Raw genomic sequence first — 18408 nt, forward strand, 5'->3', positions numbered from 1 at the left:
GTTAAAAGTCCATATTGATACAGAAACACTAAACCATTATTTAGATTTATTAAGAACAAGTTGATTGACAAGGGCATGAACAATTTGAAGACTGGAATAAACCACATTTTGGCTATGATAAAAGATATGCTTCTGTGGTCAAAATGATCCATGTCAGAAGTATGGTTCAATGCAAATATGTAGTGGGTGTAAAGTTTGTTTTAAATTCTCACTTATTAAACACGAATCAATCAACACATGCTTCTCTTTGAACGACTTAATATAATATTAAACTTTTATGAAATAAATTGAACTTTTGGTTCCTCAACTGCGTTGCCCACTCCAGTCAACAGATGGCGATGTGCGTATTTTAGGTTCAGGCGATGCTGCCAGTATGACGTATAACCTAGTGGACGGGACGCTCGTTCAACAACAACAGCTAGTCAGACACCTCAGTAGCTTTCTAGCAAACATAGCTACAACATTTACGCTCTTTACACTGTTTGGTGTATATTAGTCTCTGTGTATTAAACACACTTCTGTCGTATGTACCTGCTGGCCTATTTAATTATATATTTACGTTGTTTGTCAGCTAGCTGGTTTGCTAAGTTAGCATTAGAGACAAAGCCTAGTCGCTAATGCTACCTAGCTAACATCCCCGACCATGAGTTCACTAAGCTACTCTCCTCCTGCTAAAGAAGAGGTCTGCTGGACGGAGAAAGAAGCTCTCGTGAAAGAGGAGGAGGAAGAGGAGGATGTCACAGTAAAACAAGAAGTAGAGGGTGAGGCTGTTACCGTGAAAGAAGAAGAGGAAGACGTGTCAGTGAAAGAAGAGAAAGAAGCGTTCAAAGAGGAAGAGGATGTTACTGTAAAAGAAGAGGAGGATGCAGTTTTTGGAGTGAAAGAGGAGGAGGGGGAGATGACTGTCACATTGAAAGAGAAGGAGGAAGAAGAGGAGGTTGGAGATCTGTTTAACACCAGTAAGTACCGTCTCTGCAGTCGTCGAACCAATATGCAGTAAAGGGCTTCTACACTTTAATGTTGTTCTGTAGGAATGGCTGAAGCTACACTGTAACATGTAGAACATCAAGAGTGGACCATCAACAACACGTTAACAATTGATCAAATGCATCCAATGACAATGCCTGAAATACTGTAGTCCTCAATATCGCCTATTAGCTTAGCCCAAGATGTACTCTTAAAGTGGCAATCAGCAGTTGTTAATCCATTTTGGGACTTATACATTAATGATATGTACTCATTGTTTCTTACATCTAGACGTTCCGCTAGCGGAACACCTGCTCCAATATCCAATGATAGGCGTGGCGCGAATTACAAATTCCTCAAAAATACAAAAACTTCAATTTTTCAAACATATGACTATTTTACAGCATTTTAAAGACAAGACTCTCCTTTATCTAACCACACTGTCCGATTTCAAAAAGGCTTTACAGCGAAAGCAAAACATTAGATTATGTCAGCAGAGTACCCAGCCAGAAATAATCAGACACCCATTTTTCAAGCTAGCATATAATGTCACAAAAAACAAAACCACAGCTAAATGCAGCACTAACCTTTGATGATCTTCATCAGATGACAACCCTAGGACATTATGTTATACAATACATGCATGTTTTGTTCAATCAAGTTCATATTTATATCAAAAACCAGCTTTTTACATTAGCATGTGACGTTCAGAACTAGCATTCCCACCGAACACTTCCGGTGAATTTACTAAATTACTCATGATAAACGTTCACAAAAAAAACATAACAATTATTTTAAGAATTATAGATACAGAACTCCTTTGTGCAATCGACGTGTCCGATTTTAAAATAGCTTTTCGGTGAAAGCACATTTTGCAATATTCTGAGTACATAGCCCGGCATCACAGGGCTAGCTATTTAGACACCCAGCAAGTTTAGCCTTCACCAAACTCGGATTTACTATTAGAAAAGTTTGATTACCTTTGGTGTTCTTCGTCAGAATGCACTCCCAGGACTGCTACTTCAATAACAAATGTTGGTTTGGTTCAAAATCATCCATTGTTATATCCAAATAGCGGCGTTTTGTTCGTGCGTTCAAGACACTATCCAAGGGTGACGAAGGGTCACGCGCACGACGCATTTCGTGACAAAAAAAATTATAAATATTCCATTACCATACTTCGAAGCATGTCAACTGCTGTTTAAAATCTATTTTTATGCCATTTTTCTCGTAAAAAAGCGATAATATTCCGACCGGGAGTGGTGGTTTTCGTTCAAAGATAAAACATGGAGTCGACTCGTGCACGAGCCTGAGTCTCACAGTACTGTGACCAGCCACTATCCAAACGCGCTAATGTTTTTCAGCCAGAGCCTGCAAAGCCACGATTCAGCTTTTTGCCGCCTTCTGAGAGCACATGGGAGCCGTAGGAAGTGTCACGTAACAGCAGAGATCCCCTGTATTGGATAGAGATAATCAAGAAGGGCAAGAAATTGTCAGACAGGGCACTTCCTGCATGGAATCTTCTCAGGTTTTGGCCTGCCAAATGAGTTCTGTTATACTCACAGACACCATTCAAACAGTTTTAGAAACTTTGGAGTGTTTTCTATCCAAAGCTAATAATTATATGCATATTCTAGTTTCTGGGCAGGAGTAATAATCAGATTAAATCGGGTACGTTTTTTATCCGGCCGTGAAAATACTGCCCCCTAGCCATAACAGGTTAAGAAATCACATATAAATGCCTCATGAGCTTCGTTCAACTGTCGTACCCCATTAGAACCCCAAATATAAGCTTTTTCTACTCCAATGTTTGTCAGTAAATATAACAAACACCGTATATCCTCAAAACATGATTAAAACTATAATGTTGATATTAGAGGTTGACCGATTAATCGGAATGGCCGATTAATTAGGGCCGATTTCAAGTTTTCATAACAATCGGCAATCGGTATTTTTGGCCGCCGATTTTCCAATTTCTTTTATTTAAATGTTTTTATTTTTTTTGGGGGGGGGGCATTTTTTATTATTTTTATTTTCACCTTTATTTAACTAGGCAAGTCAGATTACGAACACATTCTTATTTTCAATGACGGCCTAGGAACGGGGTTAACTGCCTTGTTCAGGGGGGATTCGTTTTTGCAACCTTCCGGTTACTAATCCAATCCTACGCACTGACTGCCTGTTATGTGAGGGTAGCAAGAAGCCAAGGTAAGTTGCTAGCTAGCATTAAACTTATCTTATAAAAAACAATCAATCTTAACATAATCACTAGTTAACTACACATGGTTGATGATATTACTAGTTTATCTAACGTGTCCTGCGTTGCATATAATCGATGTCGTGCCTGTTAATTTATCATTGAATCATAGCCTATTTCGCCAAACGGGTGTTGATTTAACAAGCACATTTGCGAAAATAGCACTGTCGTTGCATCAATGTACCTAAACATAAACATCAATGCCTTTCTTTAAAATCTGTAAACAAGTATATATTTTTAAACCTGCACATTTAGTTAATATTGCCTGCTAACATGAAATTGTCACATCTCTAGCCTTCATTGCACGCAGAGTCAGGGTATATGCAACAGTTTGGGCCACCTGGCTCGTTGGGAACTAATTTGCCCGAATTTTACATAATTATGACATAACATTGACATAACATTGACATAACATAACTCGTAAGCATTCATTCATTCAGCACTTTAGTGCGTTTTGCCAGCAGCTCTTCGCTGTGTTTCAAGCTGTTTATGACTTCAAACCGGGTGGGTATAATTTGTGGAACGTTCCAACAGGAATCTATTCCAAAAACTTCGTAAATAACAAGGTTGCCAAAAAACAACGCATACAAAGTTGTATAGCGGCAGAATAAGATACCGGGTAGTGAGTGGTCTATTTCATTACGTTTTCACTCATCACGTTTATTCCGAAAAATGTCTGTCCTCACTCTGGTTGCCTATAGACAAACATTAAGAATAAGCTTCGTGGTGAGTTGATGCCTATTCGGCAGCTAGTTAGCTAGGGTTGTATGCGTTGCTACTTTGTATGTGTTGTTGGTTGGCAACCTTTTACTTAACGTTTTTTGGAACAGATTCCTGTTGGAACGTTCCACAAATTATACCCAAATCTTCAAGCCTGTCAACTCCCAAGATTAGGCTGGTGTAACCGATGTGAAATTGCTAGCTAGTTAGCGGGGTGCGCGCTAATAGCGTTTCAAACGTCACTCACTCTGAGACTTGGAGTAGTTGTTTCCACCCCTCTGCATGGGTAACGCTGCTTCGAGGATGGCTGTTGTCGATGTGTTCCTGGTTCAAGCCCAGGTAGGAGCGAGGAGAGGGACAGAAGCTATACTCTTACACTGGCAATACTAAAGTGCCTATAAGAACATCCAATAGTTATAGGTATATGAAATACAACTCGTATAGAGAGAAATAGTCCTATAATTCCTATAATAACTACAACCTAAAACTTACCAGGGAATATTGAAGACTCATGTTAAAAGGAACCACCAGCTTTCATATGTTCCCATGTTCTGAGCAAGGAACTTAAACCTTAGCTTTTTTACATGGCACCTATTGCACTTTTACTTTCTTCTCCAACACTTTGTTTTGCATTATTTAAACCAAATTGAACATGTTTCATTATTTATTTGAGGCTAAATTGATTTTATTTATGTATTATATTAAGTTAAAATAAGTGTTCATTCAGTATTGTTGTAATTATCATTATTATAAATAAATAAATAAACAAAACAACATTAAATATATATATATATATATTAAAATCGTCCGAATAATCGGTATCGGCTTTTTTTGGTCCTCCAATAATCGGTATCGGTATTGAAAAATCATAATCGGTCGACCTCTATCAACTTGATATCATAGATGGTTACATTTCTCCAGCCCCATCCCTCAGCTTTTTACCGAAATGGGCAGAGAGTACGCTTGTTATTGTTTCGATTAGAATGAGGTTGTAAGTAACAAGACCATTTTCCAGGATATAGACATATCTCATATTGGCAGAAATCTTAAATTCTTGTTAATCTAACTGCACTGTCCAATTTACAGTAGATATTACAGTGAAGGAATACCATGCTATTGTTTGAGGAGAGTGCACAGTTATGAAAATGAAAAGTTATTAATAAACAAATTAGACTCATTTGGGCAGTCTTGATAGACAGTTTTGAACAGAAATGCAATGGCTCATTGGATCAGAATAAACTTTGCACATACACTGCTGCCCTCTAGTGGACAAAATCTAAATTGCACCTGGGCTGGAATAATGGATTATGGCCTTTCTCTTGCATTTCAAAATGGTGGTACAAAAAAATACAAAAGAACGGTTGTTCTTTTCTTTGTGTTATCTTTTACCAGGTCTAATGTGTTAAATTCTCCTACATTCCTTTCACATTTCCACAAACTTCAAACTGTTTCCTTTCAAATGGTACCAAGAATATGCATGCTCTTGCTTCAGGGCCTGAGCTACAGGTAGTTAGATTTGGGAATATCATTTTAGGCAAAAATTGAAAAAAAAGGGGCTGATCCTGATATGATACTTTCATATCACATCGAAATAATTTCAAATACTATCACATAATACTTTCATATCACATCAAAATCGGTAACCAGTAGCAACGCCCCAAACGGTCCTAGATGGCAGCAGTGCCTTGCGGTCGAACAAAATTAGTTTCTCATCATCTCTCCTCCTTCCTTCAGGCTTCCTTTTCTTCTTTGGACTTTATATGGCTGTTGGCAACCAACTTTAATGTGCATTACCACCACCAACTGGAACTGAGGTCCACACTACAGCCATCTTTCAGTCACCCACGTGGGTATATGCTCCTAAAAACCAATGAGGAGATGGGAGAGGTGGGACTTGCAGCGCGTCGAGTGTCACAAATAGAAGCAAGTTCTATTTTAGCGCCTGGCTACGCAGAAGCTCGTTGATGCGCGCAAGCAGTGTGGGTGCAATGATTGAGTAACATGTATGTGTACATTTATTTATTTTGCAATGCTCGCGCACGTGATGCGAGCACTGCGGTTAGCATGTTAGTGGTAGAGCGTGCTCACCCCCTGGACTTTGTGTTCATGTACATCAGTTCATGTACAAGACTAGGGGACGTCTGGCACTGTTTCCCTGCTAGTCCACCCTCAAGTTCTCTTGACAATCGTGTAGCATTATTTAGGAGGCTTAGTGTTTCTGATAGTGACTTCCTCTCCTGGGTGCCCGTACCTCGGCTAAGTCTGAGTTGCGGGTCTTTGGTCGGATCAAACGTCTTGTCTACCTGAGTGTGATGTGTACGATGTCTGCCCACTCTCAACCTAGCCTTGGGGATGGGCGGTATACCGTATTTGACTATGTACCAGTATTGATGCACGGACCGGTTTGGGTTTTTACTTTACCTTCTATAAGGGTATTTCAATGTTTGGTTTGTTAAATGTGATGTACCCCAAAAACAAAAAATGTTCAGGAATCTGGGAGGGGGGGAACCACTTCATTCAGTATTCTGGAGATCTAGAAATCTATTTGCCGCCTTCACAATGTCAAGCTTCTTTAGATTTTTTTATTAGTTTGACTAGTGCAATTTATCTCTTGCTCTATAAACACAACAAAGTCCACCTTCACTATTAGTGTGTTGGGATCCTTCTCTTGCATGGCTTCAATGCAGACTGTGGGACATCCACTACCTCTCTACTCACTCCTTCAGCTATTTTCACTGCCTCCACATAGGACACCTGCTGGATGGGCCTGATCCTAGCTACTGTGACATACTTCATCCGTACAGGGCACTCCAGGAACTTGGGAACGTGATTCCCATCACAATTACAACAACATGCTTCATCTGACTCTTCAACTATGACATATTTATTCCTTAGACAAACACTTGCCACGTGTCCAAACTTTTACAATTGTAGCACCGCAGCGGCTTCTCTACATAGGGTCTCACCGCATATCTCACATACCCAGGTTATACATAAGATGGGAGAACCAGTTCACCAAACGACAGTAAAACCTTCCGTCTATCATTCAATTTAATGGACGTGCGTCTACCTGGAATGTTATCCCTAAACCACTCAGCCTCTCTGTCCAACGCCACACCAGTGATGACACTTTTAACTGGTGCCCTACTCTGAAAGTCATAGCCTTCCACATCGTACGTCCACATCTTGTTGAGTCACAGAGCTTTCTCCTTTTGCGCTGTTGACACACGAAATCAGCATCATACCGCTCCTGGTCACTCAAACCAATTCCATTTTACCCAATTCATCCTTCACCATCTTTGAGACTGCTAACGGGTCACCCAAAAACATCCTTGCTGATGATTCCCACTCCAATCATAAACTGCTGTTCATTACCAACTTTAGCCCTTTTCACTCCACTGTTCTTTACCATCGTCCACTCAGTCTCAACAACTGTACAGAGTCAATGTTCTTCACCATCGTCCAGTCAGTCTCAACAACTGTACTCGCGCCAAGAGAATCCCACAATGCTTCCTCCATTGCTCCTCCAGTCATCCCCGGACTCCCTCGCTCTTTGCTGTGAAAGATGTGAGAGTTTGTGTTCTCGAAGTAGCATCTATATTGTTCGCATTCCAGTACAGTTGCTGCTTCACCAACTTTTTGAATAAAAAAATATTGTGAAAATTTTGTCTATCACCCAGCCCTACCTAGCCTAGCTAGACTAAAGAGCCTCCTGACTAACGTTGGCTAACATGCGTAACTTCTGGTGAATGAAGCCTACTTGTGTTCCCCCGGGTTTTTTAAAGGGATTTTGTGACAATTAGCTTAGAAACTGTGTGTCACAGCATCACAATGTGAAATGCGATTGGTCGACTGTCTCTTGGACGGGCATTATACGTTTTGACATTTTCTGGAAAAGTTTTTATTTGAAAACTTTTGTTTACTAGCCTGCCTATTGAATTTGGAATGCACTGTAGTGCTCATCTCTGAAACTCACTTAGATAATTCCTTTGATACAGCAGTAGCAATACAGGAATATAACACTACAGAAAAGACAGGAATGCCTATGGGGAGGTGTTGCTGTATACAGTGCATTCGGGAAAGTATTCAGACCCCTTGACTTTTTCCACGTTTTGTTACGTTAAAGCCTTATTCTAAAATTGATTAAATTCGTTTTTTTCCTTTCATTTAGCTAATGTAATTGGCACACCTGCATTTGGGGAGTTTCTCCCATTCTCCTCTGCAGATCCTCTCAAGCTCTGTCAGGTTGGATGGGGAACGTCACTGCACAGCTATTTTCAGGTCTCTCCAGAGATGTTAGATCGGGTTCCAGTCCCGGCTCTGGCTGGGCCACTCAAGGACATAGAGACTTATCCCGAAGCCACTCCTGCGTTGTCTTTGCTGTGTGCTTAAGGTCGTTGTCCTGTTGGATGGTGAACCTTCGCCCCAGTCTGAGGTCCTGAGCACTCGAGCAGGTTTTCATCAAGGATCTCTCTGCCCTTTGCTCTGTTAACATTTCCCTCGATCCTGACTAGTCTCCCAGTCCCTGCTGCTGAAAAACATCCCCACAGCATGATTCCTCCACCACCATGCTTCACCGTAGGGAGGGTGCCAGGTTTCCTCCAGACGTGACACTTGGCATTCAGGCCAGAGTTCAATCTTGGTTTCATCAGACCAGAGAGTATTGTTTATCATGGTCAGAGTCCTTTAGGGGCATTTTGACCAACTCCAAGCAGGCTGTCATATGTTTTATACTGAGGCGTGGCTTCTATCTGGCCACTCTACCATGGAGGCCTGATTGGTGGAGTGCTGCAGAGATGGTTGTCCTTCTGGAAGGTTCTCCCATCTCCACAGAGGAACTCTGGAGCTCTTAGTTGTTCTAAACTTCTTCCATTTAAGAATGATGGATGCCACTGTGTTCTTAGGGACCTTCAATGCTGCAGACATTTTTTTGGTACCCTTCCCCGGATCTATGCCTCGACACAATCCTGTCTCAGTGCTCTACGGACAATTCCTTCGACCTCATGGCTTGGTTTTTGCTCTGACATACACTGTCAACTGTGGGACCTTATATAGACAGGTGTGTGCCTTTACATATCATGTCCAATCAATTGAATTCATTAATTGAGTCTCAAACATTTATAAAACATTTAACATTTTCATTTAATGGGGATTCTTAAAAAAAAATCGAATTTAGAATAAGTAACGTAACAAAATGTGGAAAAAGTGAAGCGGTCTGAACTTAATGCACTGTATGCTCTAGGGCCAACCAAGAGTCGTCTTTTCTTTCAACCAATCGATTGGTAGAAATGTTATAACGTGTAACATTTTTCCATATATAGACACACCCCATCTGTTTTAATATAATCAACTATATGTACTGAACTGGTCTGATGCTTTAACCACCCGTTTGATTAAATAATTAAGACACACAAATAACTCGAGGGACCTAGAGATCAAGATAGCCTTACCATCAGAAAAAACCTCTTCCTCCTCCCGCTGCTGCTGGCCTTTGTAAATTCTGATGTTATGCTCCTATAGTTTCTGGTAATAGGCTACACCAGCAGTCGTTATGATCCTATAGTTTCTGGTAATAGGCTACACCAGCAGTCGTTTTGCTCCTATAGTTTCTGGTAATAGGCTACACCAGCAGTCGTTATGCTCCTATAGTTTCTGGTAATAGGCTACACCAGCAGTCGTTATGCTCCTATAGTTTCTGGTAATAGGCTACACCAGCAGTCGTTATGCTCCTATGGTTTCTGGTAATAGGCTACACCAGCAGTCGTTATGCTCCTATAGTTTCTGGTAATAGGCTACACCAGCAGTTGTTATGCTCCTATAGTTTCTGGTAATAGGCTACACCAGCAGTCGTTATGCTCCTATAGTTTCTGGTAATAGGCTACACCAGCAGTCGTTATGCTCCTATAGTTTCTGGTAATAGGCTACACCAGCAGTCGTTATGCTCCTATAGTTTCTGGTAATAGACTACACCAGCAGTCGTTATGCTCCTATAGTTTCTGGTAATAGACTACACCAGCAGTCGTTATGCTCCTATAGGTTCTGGTAATAGGCTACACCAGCAGTCAGCAACCTTTTCCATTTGGTGCCAATTTATCTGACCATTTCTACTGATCTGGTGCCAGTTAAGATTTTCATATTCACATTTTACTGGAACAGTTTCATTTAATTTATAATAGTAGTAATAATTATAATAGTCTTTATCTCAACATCATTCTCTATGGTTAATCTACATTCTATTTAAATGAAAATGATAAATATTGTTTTTTATTGCCATTGCTAAGATTTTTAAAATAGCCTACATAAAGCCCCAAAATGTAAACATTGCAGCCTGCAGTAGAGAATATCCTGATAAAAATAAATATCCTAGAAATCACATTGGCTGCACATGGCCTGTCTACAACAAACTTGAAACATTGTATCAACTGGGTCCTCTGAAACCTGTGATAGCAAGCTTGCAACATTGTATAAAATATTCTGGTGTAGTTTTCTGTGCCAGTGGGTTTGGGAGAGACACAGCAGTAGGCTATTTGTGCAAAGGATAAGAAGTAATCAGGTATTTTATGACATTTCCACTCGATCAGAGTATTACATTTTTCCCTTTTTATGCTGAGTGATTATCGAAAGGGCGAGAGCTGGAAATATTTTACGAAAATACTTTGAGTAACTATTGTCATTCGCAATTGATTTTGATTAGACTTTGTTTACTTGCTGTTTGAGGTGAAGAAAAAATGACTTTGAGAAGCTCCACAACTCATTAGTGGTGGTGCGTTAAGACAATCAGAAATACTATCAGACTTCCCCAAATGGGCACATTTATAGGCCTACATTTGCGCGCAGGACAGGTAGACTAGTCCTACTTCTATATACGTAATCAGGTGTGCGTCTTGACAGGAGTGTTGACATTGACAGGAGTGTTTCAAACAAAAGACAATTAATAAATGGATAAAACTAACGCATCTTGCAGGGTCATGTCTGGGTGGTCTGCCATGGGCCGTTTCATTTAGTATCCGTTTGGGTCGGCATGTGGAATGATTCTATTTCCCCATAGTATGTTGTACCAAAGTTGACCGACTGAAAGGGAGTGTAACTTTATGACTAAAATTACTGTTCCGTGAAGGAGGGAAATGAGGTACAACACCTGTTTGGCCACGCCACTTCCTGGGTTGGTGAAGTGCGGTATTAATTTGAAGGAATAAATCTGAGCCTCACGCTCATCACCTGTGGAAGGTGGGGCTTCCAGCGAGGCGTGGATTTAATAGTATGTTGTACCTAGTTTCCCTCCTTCAGGGAACAGTAGTTATAGTCATATTGTGTGGATTTAATGGTATGTTGTATGTTACGGATACAGGCAGTGTGTATCCTGTATGTGTATTTCTTTTCTCTCCTTCTCCTCCCAGGTGGCAATCATCACTCACCAATCAGTCATCAATCAGAAGACACCTGCACCTTTTCACTTACCCTATCACAGCCCCTTTCCCTTGGTTTAAAAACCCAGCCAGTTTTCTCAACAGTTCAATCTCACTCTCTGTAGCTCAATCTCTCTGTGTCCCCAGCTCTCTCTCTCTGTATTGATCTATCTTTGGTTTTGCTCCTACATGTCACATTTGTCTGGTTATCCTGTGAGTATTGTTTTGTTGTTTGACTGTTTGTTTGATGGTGGGAAAAGGGGGTAACAAGACCAGTCGCCCATGGGCCTACATTACACATAGGAAAACAGTGTCTAAATACACTAGTTAGAACTGGGCAGACCACCCAGTGTATTTTTGGTTAGTTAGCTAGCTGTTATTGAAATAGGCTAGTCTAGCTTAGGGGTGTTTTTGGAGTATTGTTTCTTTCCTTGGGTCCAGCTCAGCCCCTCTTCCCGCCCCCCTTTACCGTGTGTTTAAAAAGAAACCTTTAGTGTTTGATGGTAAGTTTAAATTGTCTGTTGTTTTTGTTCTCACTGTTCCTTTCCACTATTATAATTTCCATGAGTTATGTTACGGGTCTCGTTTCCATCCCCCCTAGACTGCAGGGCCAAAGGGATTCGTAACATTGTACCTAGTTTCCCTCCTTCAAGGAACAGTAGTTATAGTCATAACGTGTGGATTTAATAGTATGTTGTACCTAGTTTCCCTCCTTCAGGGAACAGTAGTTATAGTCATAACGTGGATTTAATAGTATGGTGTACCTAGTTTCCCTCCTTCAGGGAACAGTAGTTATAGTCATAATGTTAAGCTTGCCATATGATGAACTTCAACTTAAATACTGGATCTTGCTGTGGGACAGTTTTTTTTGTGTTCAGATCTCTGAAATGCACTCTAACTACGTAACATTTAGTGTCTCCTTATGTTATCCTGGGAAAACAGTTTTCATAGGCACAGAAATTATAAATAATTTCCGTGTATGCTAAATCCAATGGTTTTAACAATGGTTTTACATTTTTAGACAACACCCAAATGGATACTGTCATTAACGCAGTTCTTAAATAATTACACATCATTTTTAATACTATAGCTGTTTAGTTACAGTCGCATGTTCAACTATCATCAGCTGATCCAGGGAAAAAAATTCGGAATGCCAGTCAAATGACAAACGTCATGACATGGGTATATTTGTTGTTAGGTGAAGTTATGGGTCCTACAGTAGGTCTATGTTATTGTTAGGTGAAGTTATAGGTCCTACAATACGTCTATGTTGTTGTTAGGTGAAGTTATGGGTCCTACAGTAGGTCTATGTTATTGTTAGGTGAAGTTATGGGCCAATTTGTTTAACACTTAGTGTACAAATCCTCAATGTCAGGCTGATGGAAAACTAACCAAAGAGCATTTTACTGGTTGAAGTCATTTTTAAATATAAAGTAGTTAATTTTGACAATAACACAAACATATTAACCTCTATGGGCTAGGTGGGACGCTAGCGTGCCACCCGTGGTGCACTCCATCAACAGCAGGTGCATTTCAAGAGCGGCAAATTTGAATCCAAATAAATGTCAAAATTCAAATTTTTCAAACATACAACTATTTTACACCCTTTGAAAGATAAACATCTCCTTAATCTAACCACGTTTTACGATTTCAAAAAGGTTTTACGGCGAAAGCATAAATTTAGAGTATGTTAGGACAGTACATTTACAAGAGTTGTGTGTAATGTTTTGTCAATTCAAAGACAGGGTCACCAAAACCATAAAACCAGCTAAAATGATGCACTAACCTTTTACAATCTCCATCAGATGACACTCCTAGGACATTATGTTAGACAATGCATGCATTTTTAGTTCTATCAAGTTCATATTTATATCCAAAAACAGCGTTTTACTATGGCATTGATGTTGAGGAAATCGTTTCCCTCCAATAACCGGCAGTCAAGTCAGTACCACAAATTAAATAATTAACATTAGAAAACATTGGTAAAATATTATATTGTCATTTAAAGAATTATAGATTTACATCTCTTGAACGCAATCAACTTGCCAGATTTAAAAATAACCTTACTGGGAAATCACACTTTGCAATAATCTGAGCACTGCGCCCAGAAAAATACGCGTTGCGATACAGACTAGACGTCATGTTGGGGAGATCTAAAATCGAAAATACTATGTAAATAATCCATTACCTTTGATTCTCTTCATCAGATGTCACTTCCAGGTATCACAGGTCCATAACGAATGTAGTTTTGTTCAAAAAAGCTCATCATTTATGTCCAAAAATCTCCGTCTTGTTAGCACATGATCTAAGCCAGCCGGACTTCTCGTCATGAACGAGGGGAAAAAATATATTTACGTTCGTTCAAACATGTCAAACGTTGTATAGCATAAATCATTAGGGCCTTTTTTAACCAGAACATGAATAATATTCAAGGTGGACGAATGCATACTCTTTTATAACGTATTGGAACGAGGGTACCCAACATGAACTCGCGCGCCAGGTGTCTAATGGGACATCATCGTTCCATGGCTCTTGTTCGGTCAGATCTCCCTCCAGAAGACTCAAAACACTTTTTAAAGGCTGGTGACATCTAGTGGAAGCAATAGGAAGTGCCAAAATATTCCTCAGTGGGATAGGTTTAAAGGCAATACAACACATCAGGTATCCACTTCCTGTCAGAAAATGTCTCAGGGTTTTGCCTGCCAAATGAGTTCTGTTATACTCACAGACACCATTCAAACAGTTTTAGAAAATTTAGGGTGTTTTCTATCCATATGTAATAAGTATATGCATATTCTAGTTACTGGGTAGGAGTGGTAACCAGATTAAATCGGGTATGTTTTTTTATCCAGCCGTGTCAATACTGCCCCCTAGCCCTAACAGGTTAATCAGGATATTCAAACAAGCCTTACAATTATAATCCAAAAGTAATGTGAAATGCACTCATAAGCAACCTGTAAATGGAGGCTATTTTTGCTGTCAGCCTATGAGAACTCCCCTGAGTTTTCCCCCACGGTGGTGAATTAGTGAATAGCGACACAGAGCTTAATGTGAGTTTCCTAGAGAAGCATCCTGATCTTGCACTGATAGCCGATAGTGTAATAATAATAATACTGTAATATTCAGAATACATTGTGAAAAACTAAAAGCGATATCAGTAAATAGTGGTTTCCTCATTAGCATGGAGGAGTTTCTGAAACCAAATTGCGTGTGCATCGCCCTTGTCGCAATTTTATTAAACACAGAAAGGGGCCTATATTGGAGACCAAAAGTCATCTGGCACACTGCTTAGGATTTCAACAACTTTAATAACTTTTTTCTAGCCTACAATCATTGATTTTACTACTAATGGGAAAATAAGACAAAATCGGACTTTCTCACTTGACTGTCTTAAGACAATTGTCAAATAATTTTAACATTCATTACAGACGTCAATTGTTGTACAACATGGCTACGCTGTTGGCATCTCCTTTTACAGTGGATTTCCGCTGTTGTGGGTTTAAACCATCTGTCTGACTTTGTTGCTCACACAGGAGAGAGACGTGACTATCCTGGATCCTCTGGGGAGCCTCAACAACATCATGAAGCTGAAGAGGTAGAAAAAAGTCTCTCCAGATCAAAACACCCTAAGAAACACCAGCAGAGACCCACAGGGAAGAAATCTCACCACTGCTCTGACTGTGGAAAGTGTTTTGTTTCTTCAGGATGTTTAAAATCACACCAGAGAACACACACAGGAGAAAAACCTTATAGCTGTGATCAATGTGGGAAGAGATATGTTACATCTAGCGGTCTGACTAAACACCAGAGAAAGCACACAGGAGAGAAACCTTATAACTGTAACCAATGTGGGAAGAGTTTTACTCAATCATCCAGTCTGATATTACACCAGAGAACACACACAGGAGAGAAACCTTATAGCTGTACTCAATGTGGGAAGAGTTTTACTCAGTCATTCAGCCTGATATTACACCGGAGAACACACACAGGAGAGAAACCCTATATCTGTGCGCAATGTGGGAAGAGATTTGCCTCCTCAGCAGACATTAAAATTCACCAGAAAATCCACACAGGAGAGAGACCTTTTAGCTGCTCTGACTGTGGAAAGAGTTTTGTTCGCTCAGGACAATTAAAATCGCATCAGAGAACACACACAGTAGAGAAACCTTATAGCTGTAATCAATGTGGGAAGAGTTTTACTCAGTCAGGCAACCTGGTATCACACCAGAGAAGACACACAGGAGAGAAACCTTATAGCTGTGATCAATGTGGGAAGAGTTTTACTCAGTCAGGCAACCTGGTATCACACCAGAGAACACACACAGGAAATAAACCTTTTAACTGTGATGAATGTGGAAAGAGTTTTACTACATCTAGCAATCTGATTGTTCACCAGCAGACACACACAGGAGAGAAGCCTCATAGCTGTGATCATTGTGACAAGAGATTCTCTGATAAAAGATCTCTGCTCAAACATCAGAAAATACATACATGAAGGAGTTGTTTCATGATATCAATGAAGTAATGTCACAATGTAGAATGTTTTAACATTGTAGTAGGAGTATTTTCATGATGTCACAGTGTAGAATATTTTAACATTGTATAAGGAGTATTTTAATAATGTCACAATGTAGAACCCTAAACGTTTGATCCCTGTTCTATTGATTTCAGCATGATATGGATATTAGCCTCAGGGGCAAAATCCAGGCTCTGAATTGAAAGAGTTACTGTTTATGTGATTAAACAAAAAGTTACTAACAAAAAAAGTTGTTACACTTACCACGTTTGTGACACACTGGAATCACAATGTAACACTTCAAAATGTAGCTAGCTGTTTACCACGTTGGTGACCCACTGGAATCAAAATGCAACACTTCAAAATGTAGCTAGCCGTTTTCTACAAATTGTCCTCTAACCAGTGATGTACACATTATTCCCAGATTCCGTGTGGTCTTTGAGCTGTTAGTTTTAACAGAGACATTACACTTACAACATTTGCGACTGTGACACAAAAATTATGTATTTACCTCATTTGGGGGATATTTAACAATTATTTACTTAACAAACAGTAAGATATTTCTGTCCTGCTAATGCTGAGTTTTATGGTGTCCACTCTAGCTTCCTGCAGCTAGTCTGGGTGTTGAGGACATGGGTTTTACCAGAGATAGCTTGAAGCTGACAATTGATTGATGTCTTGTGATTAAAAACCAAACAGCCACATTCCATTCTATGATTAGTGGCATGTGAGACATATGTCTCCGGTCTGATTGAGCCAGCATTCCATAGACAAGATATGGTGTATGTTTAGCTGGGATAGAGAGGAGTAGAACAAAGGCCTCAATGGTCCTTATACATCCTGGCATCTGGGAAATTAGACAAGGGTCCGGGGTTTAATATAACACCAGGTGCAGATGAAGACAGGATGAGCCCAAAGTGGCTTATGGTGCCCCCCAATCTACATGGGAGGGGTGGAACCAAGCATTCTGGGTATTAGCTATATAAACTGTGCGTTGTCTGTAAAGGGTAGGCTCTCAGACTAACAGTCAGTTAAGACTGTTGGGCTGATGGTTTCATTATTGCAATAATTAATAAATGTTAAATAAAGATGATTGTTTGAAGAAATCTCTGAAGTCTTTGAAGTCTCTCGAAGTACTGAATTTCCATAACACGACCCACTTGAATCAAAATGCAACACTCCAAAATGTAGCTAGCTGTTTTCTACAAGTTGTCCTCTAACCAGTGATATACACATTATTCCCAGATTCCGTGTGTTTTTTTTAGCTGTTATTTTTAACAGGACGTGCAAACTCATCTCCCCCCTCTCATGCAAATGATTTTAGCATGATATCGATGACTGATGACAAATAAGTGTTGTGTTCCTTTGTTTAGCGACCACTACATTTAAATGCATCCCTCCAAAATGTAGCTGACTGTCTCGTGCAGGTTGTCCTCTTAGTCCTTTTAGTCCTTTTAGTTGTGTTAGTTTCAACAGCACGTACAACCTGGACCCCCCCCCCCCCCACCCACCCACCCAATTGATATCAGTGATTGTGCAGTTTATATGATTACTATTGTGGCAGATGTTTGTGTACATTGCACATTTTCTGTTTAGGTTTTTAATATATCACAAACGGTTTCTGCATATTGGTTATTGATTTGAACACAACTGTGTTTTGACATTGGGGCTATCCCACCTAGCAAAATGTTATTGAAAAGACGTTGAAAATAAGACTATGCCCGACGTCCAATATAGGTTCGGTTTAAGTTGAAAGTGAAAGTTGAAAAGAAAACAACTTACTTTCGATGTACTTGAAGCTTATATACATCGACGCAGTGTAATTAATTTGTCTATAATCTATTTGATTAATAATTTTTATAATCACTCCAGTATTTATTTACAAGATTCAAGTGCTAATTGTCTTTATTTCACATTTGCTTTTGATATTTCATATTTACATTTCATGTAACATTTAGTCATCTAAATTATTTATGCAATCAACTGACAATTTTCAATATATCACAAACTGTTTCTGCATATTGGTTATTGATTTAGACACGTTAAAACTGTGTTTTGACATTGGGCTATCCCACCTAGCAAAATGTCATTGAAAAGTTGTTGAAAATAAGACTATGCAACCAAATATTTCATATTTACAATTCATGTAACATTTAGTAATCATAATTATTTATGCAACTAACTGACCATTTTTGGGTACAATTATATTGACATTAACACTGCTTTTAGAATATCAGGGTTCATTCTCAGATGGGCCAACCCAAATGTACTAGAGCATGACATTGGGGACTGGGTTGCGATCCAACAACATGCCTGTCGAGTGAACCCTGAAAAGAGAGAAGCTTTGCAGTGAGGTGGAAAGTTACTTCGGAAATTCCAGGAGTTTCCTCTTGAAATCACACGTCCGTGGTAAGGACAACTTGGTTGCTGATTGTCTCAGGGGTGGGCATTCAACAAGTTTTGCATTTAGCCAGTGCGTTGCCATGGATCAAAATGTATTTTGACTGCATGTTTTTCTGTATTGGAGATGAGTTTTTGGGCTC

At 39.7% G+C, this 18408-nt stretch overlaps 1 protein-coding gene across 2 annotated transcripts; it reads left to right on the forward strand.

The window, feature by feature from the left end:
• Positions 1-396: 396 nt before the first annotated feature.
• Positions 397-16945, forward strand: LOC123730784 (uncharacterized). 2 transcript variants are annotated; one of them, XM_045708732.2, is made up of 2 exons: positions 397-959; positions 14883-16945. In XM_045708732.2, the coding sequence occupies exons 1-2, from the start codon at positions 644-646 to the stop codon at positions 15842-15844; spliced, it is 1278 nt and encodes a 425-aa protein (XP_045564688.2). In that variant the 5' UTR covers positions 397-643; the 3' UTR covers positions 15845-16945. The 2 variants fall into 2 exon arrangements, with proteins under 2 accessions (XP_045564688.2, XP_082822537.1); XM_082966411.1 differs by lacking the exon at positions 14883-16945 and adding an exon at positions 11341-12200.
• The last annotated feature ends 1463 nt before the right edge of the window (positions 16946-18408 follow it).

This window comes from Salmo salar, chromosome 02 (assembly GCF_965601325.2).
Source record: "Salmo salar chromosome 02, fSalSal1, whole genome shotgun sequence".
NCBI classification, from domain to species: domain Eukaryota; kingdom Metazoa; phylum Chordata; class Actinopteri; order Salmoniformes; family Salmonidae; genus Salmo; species Salmo salar.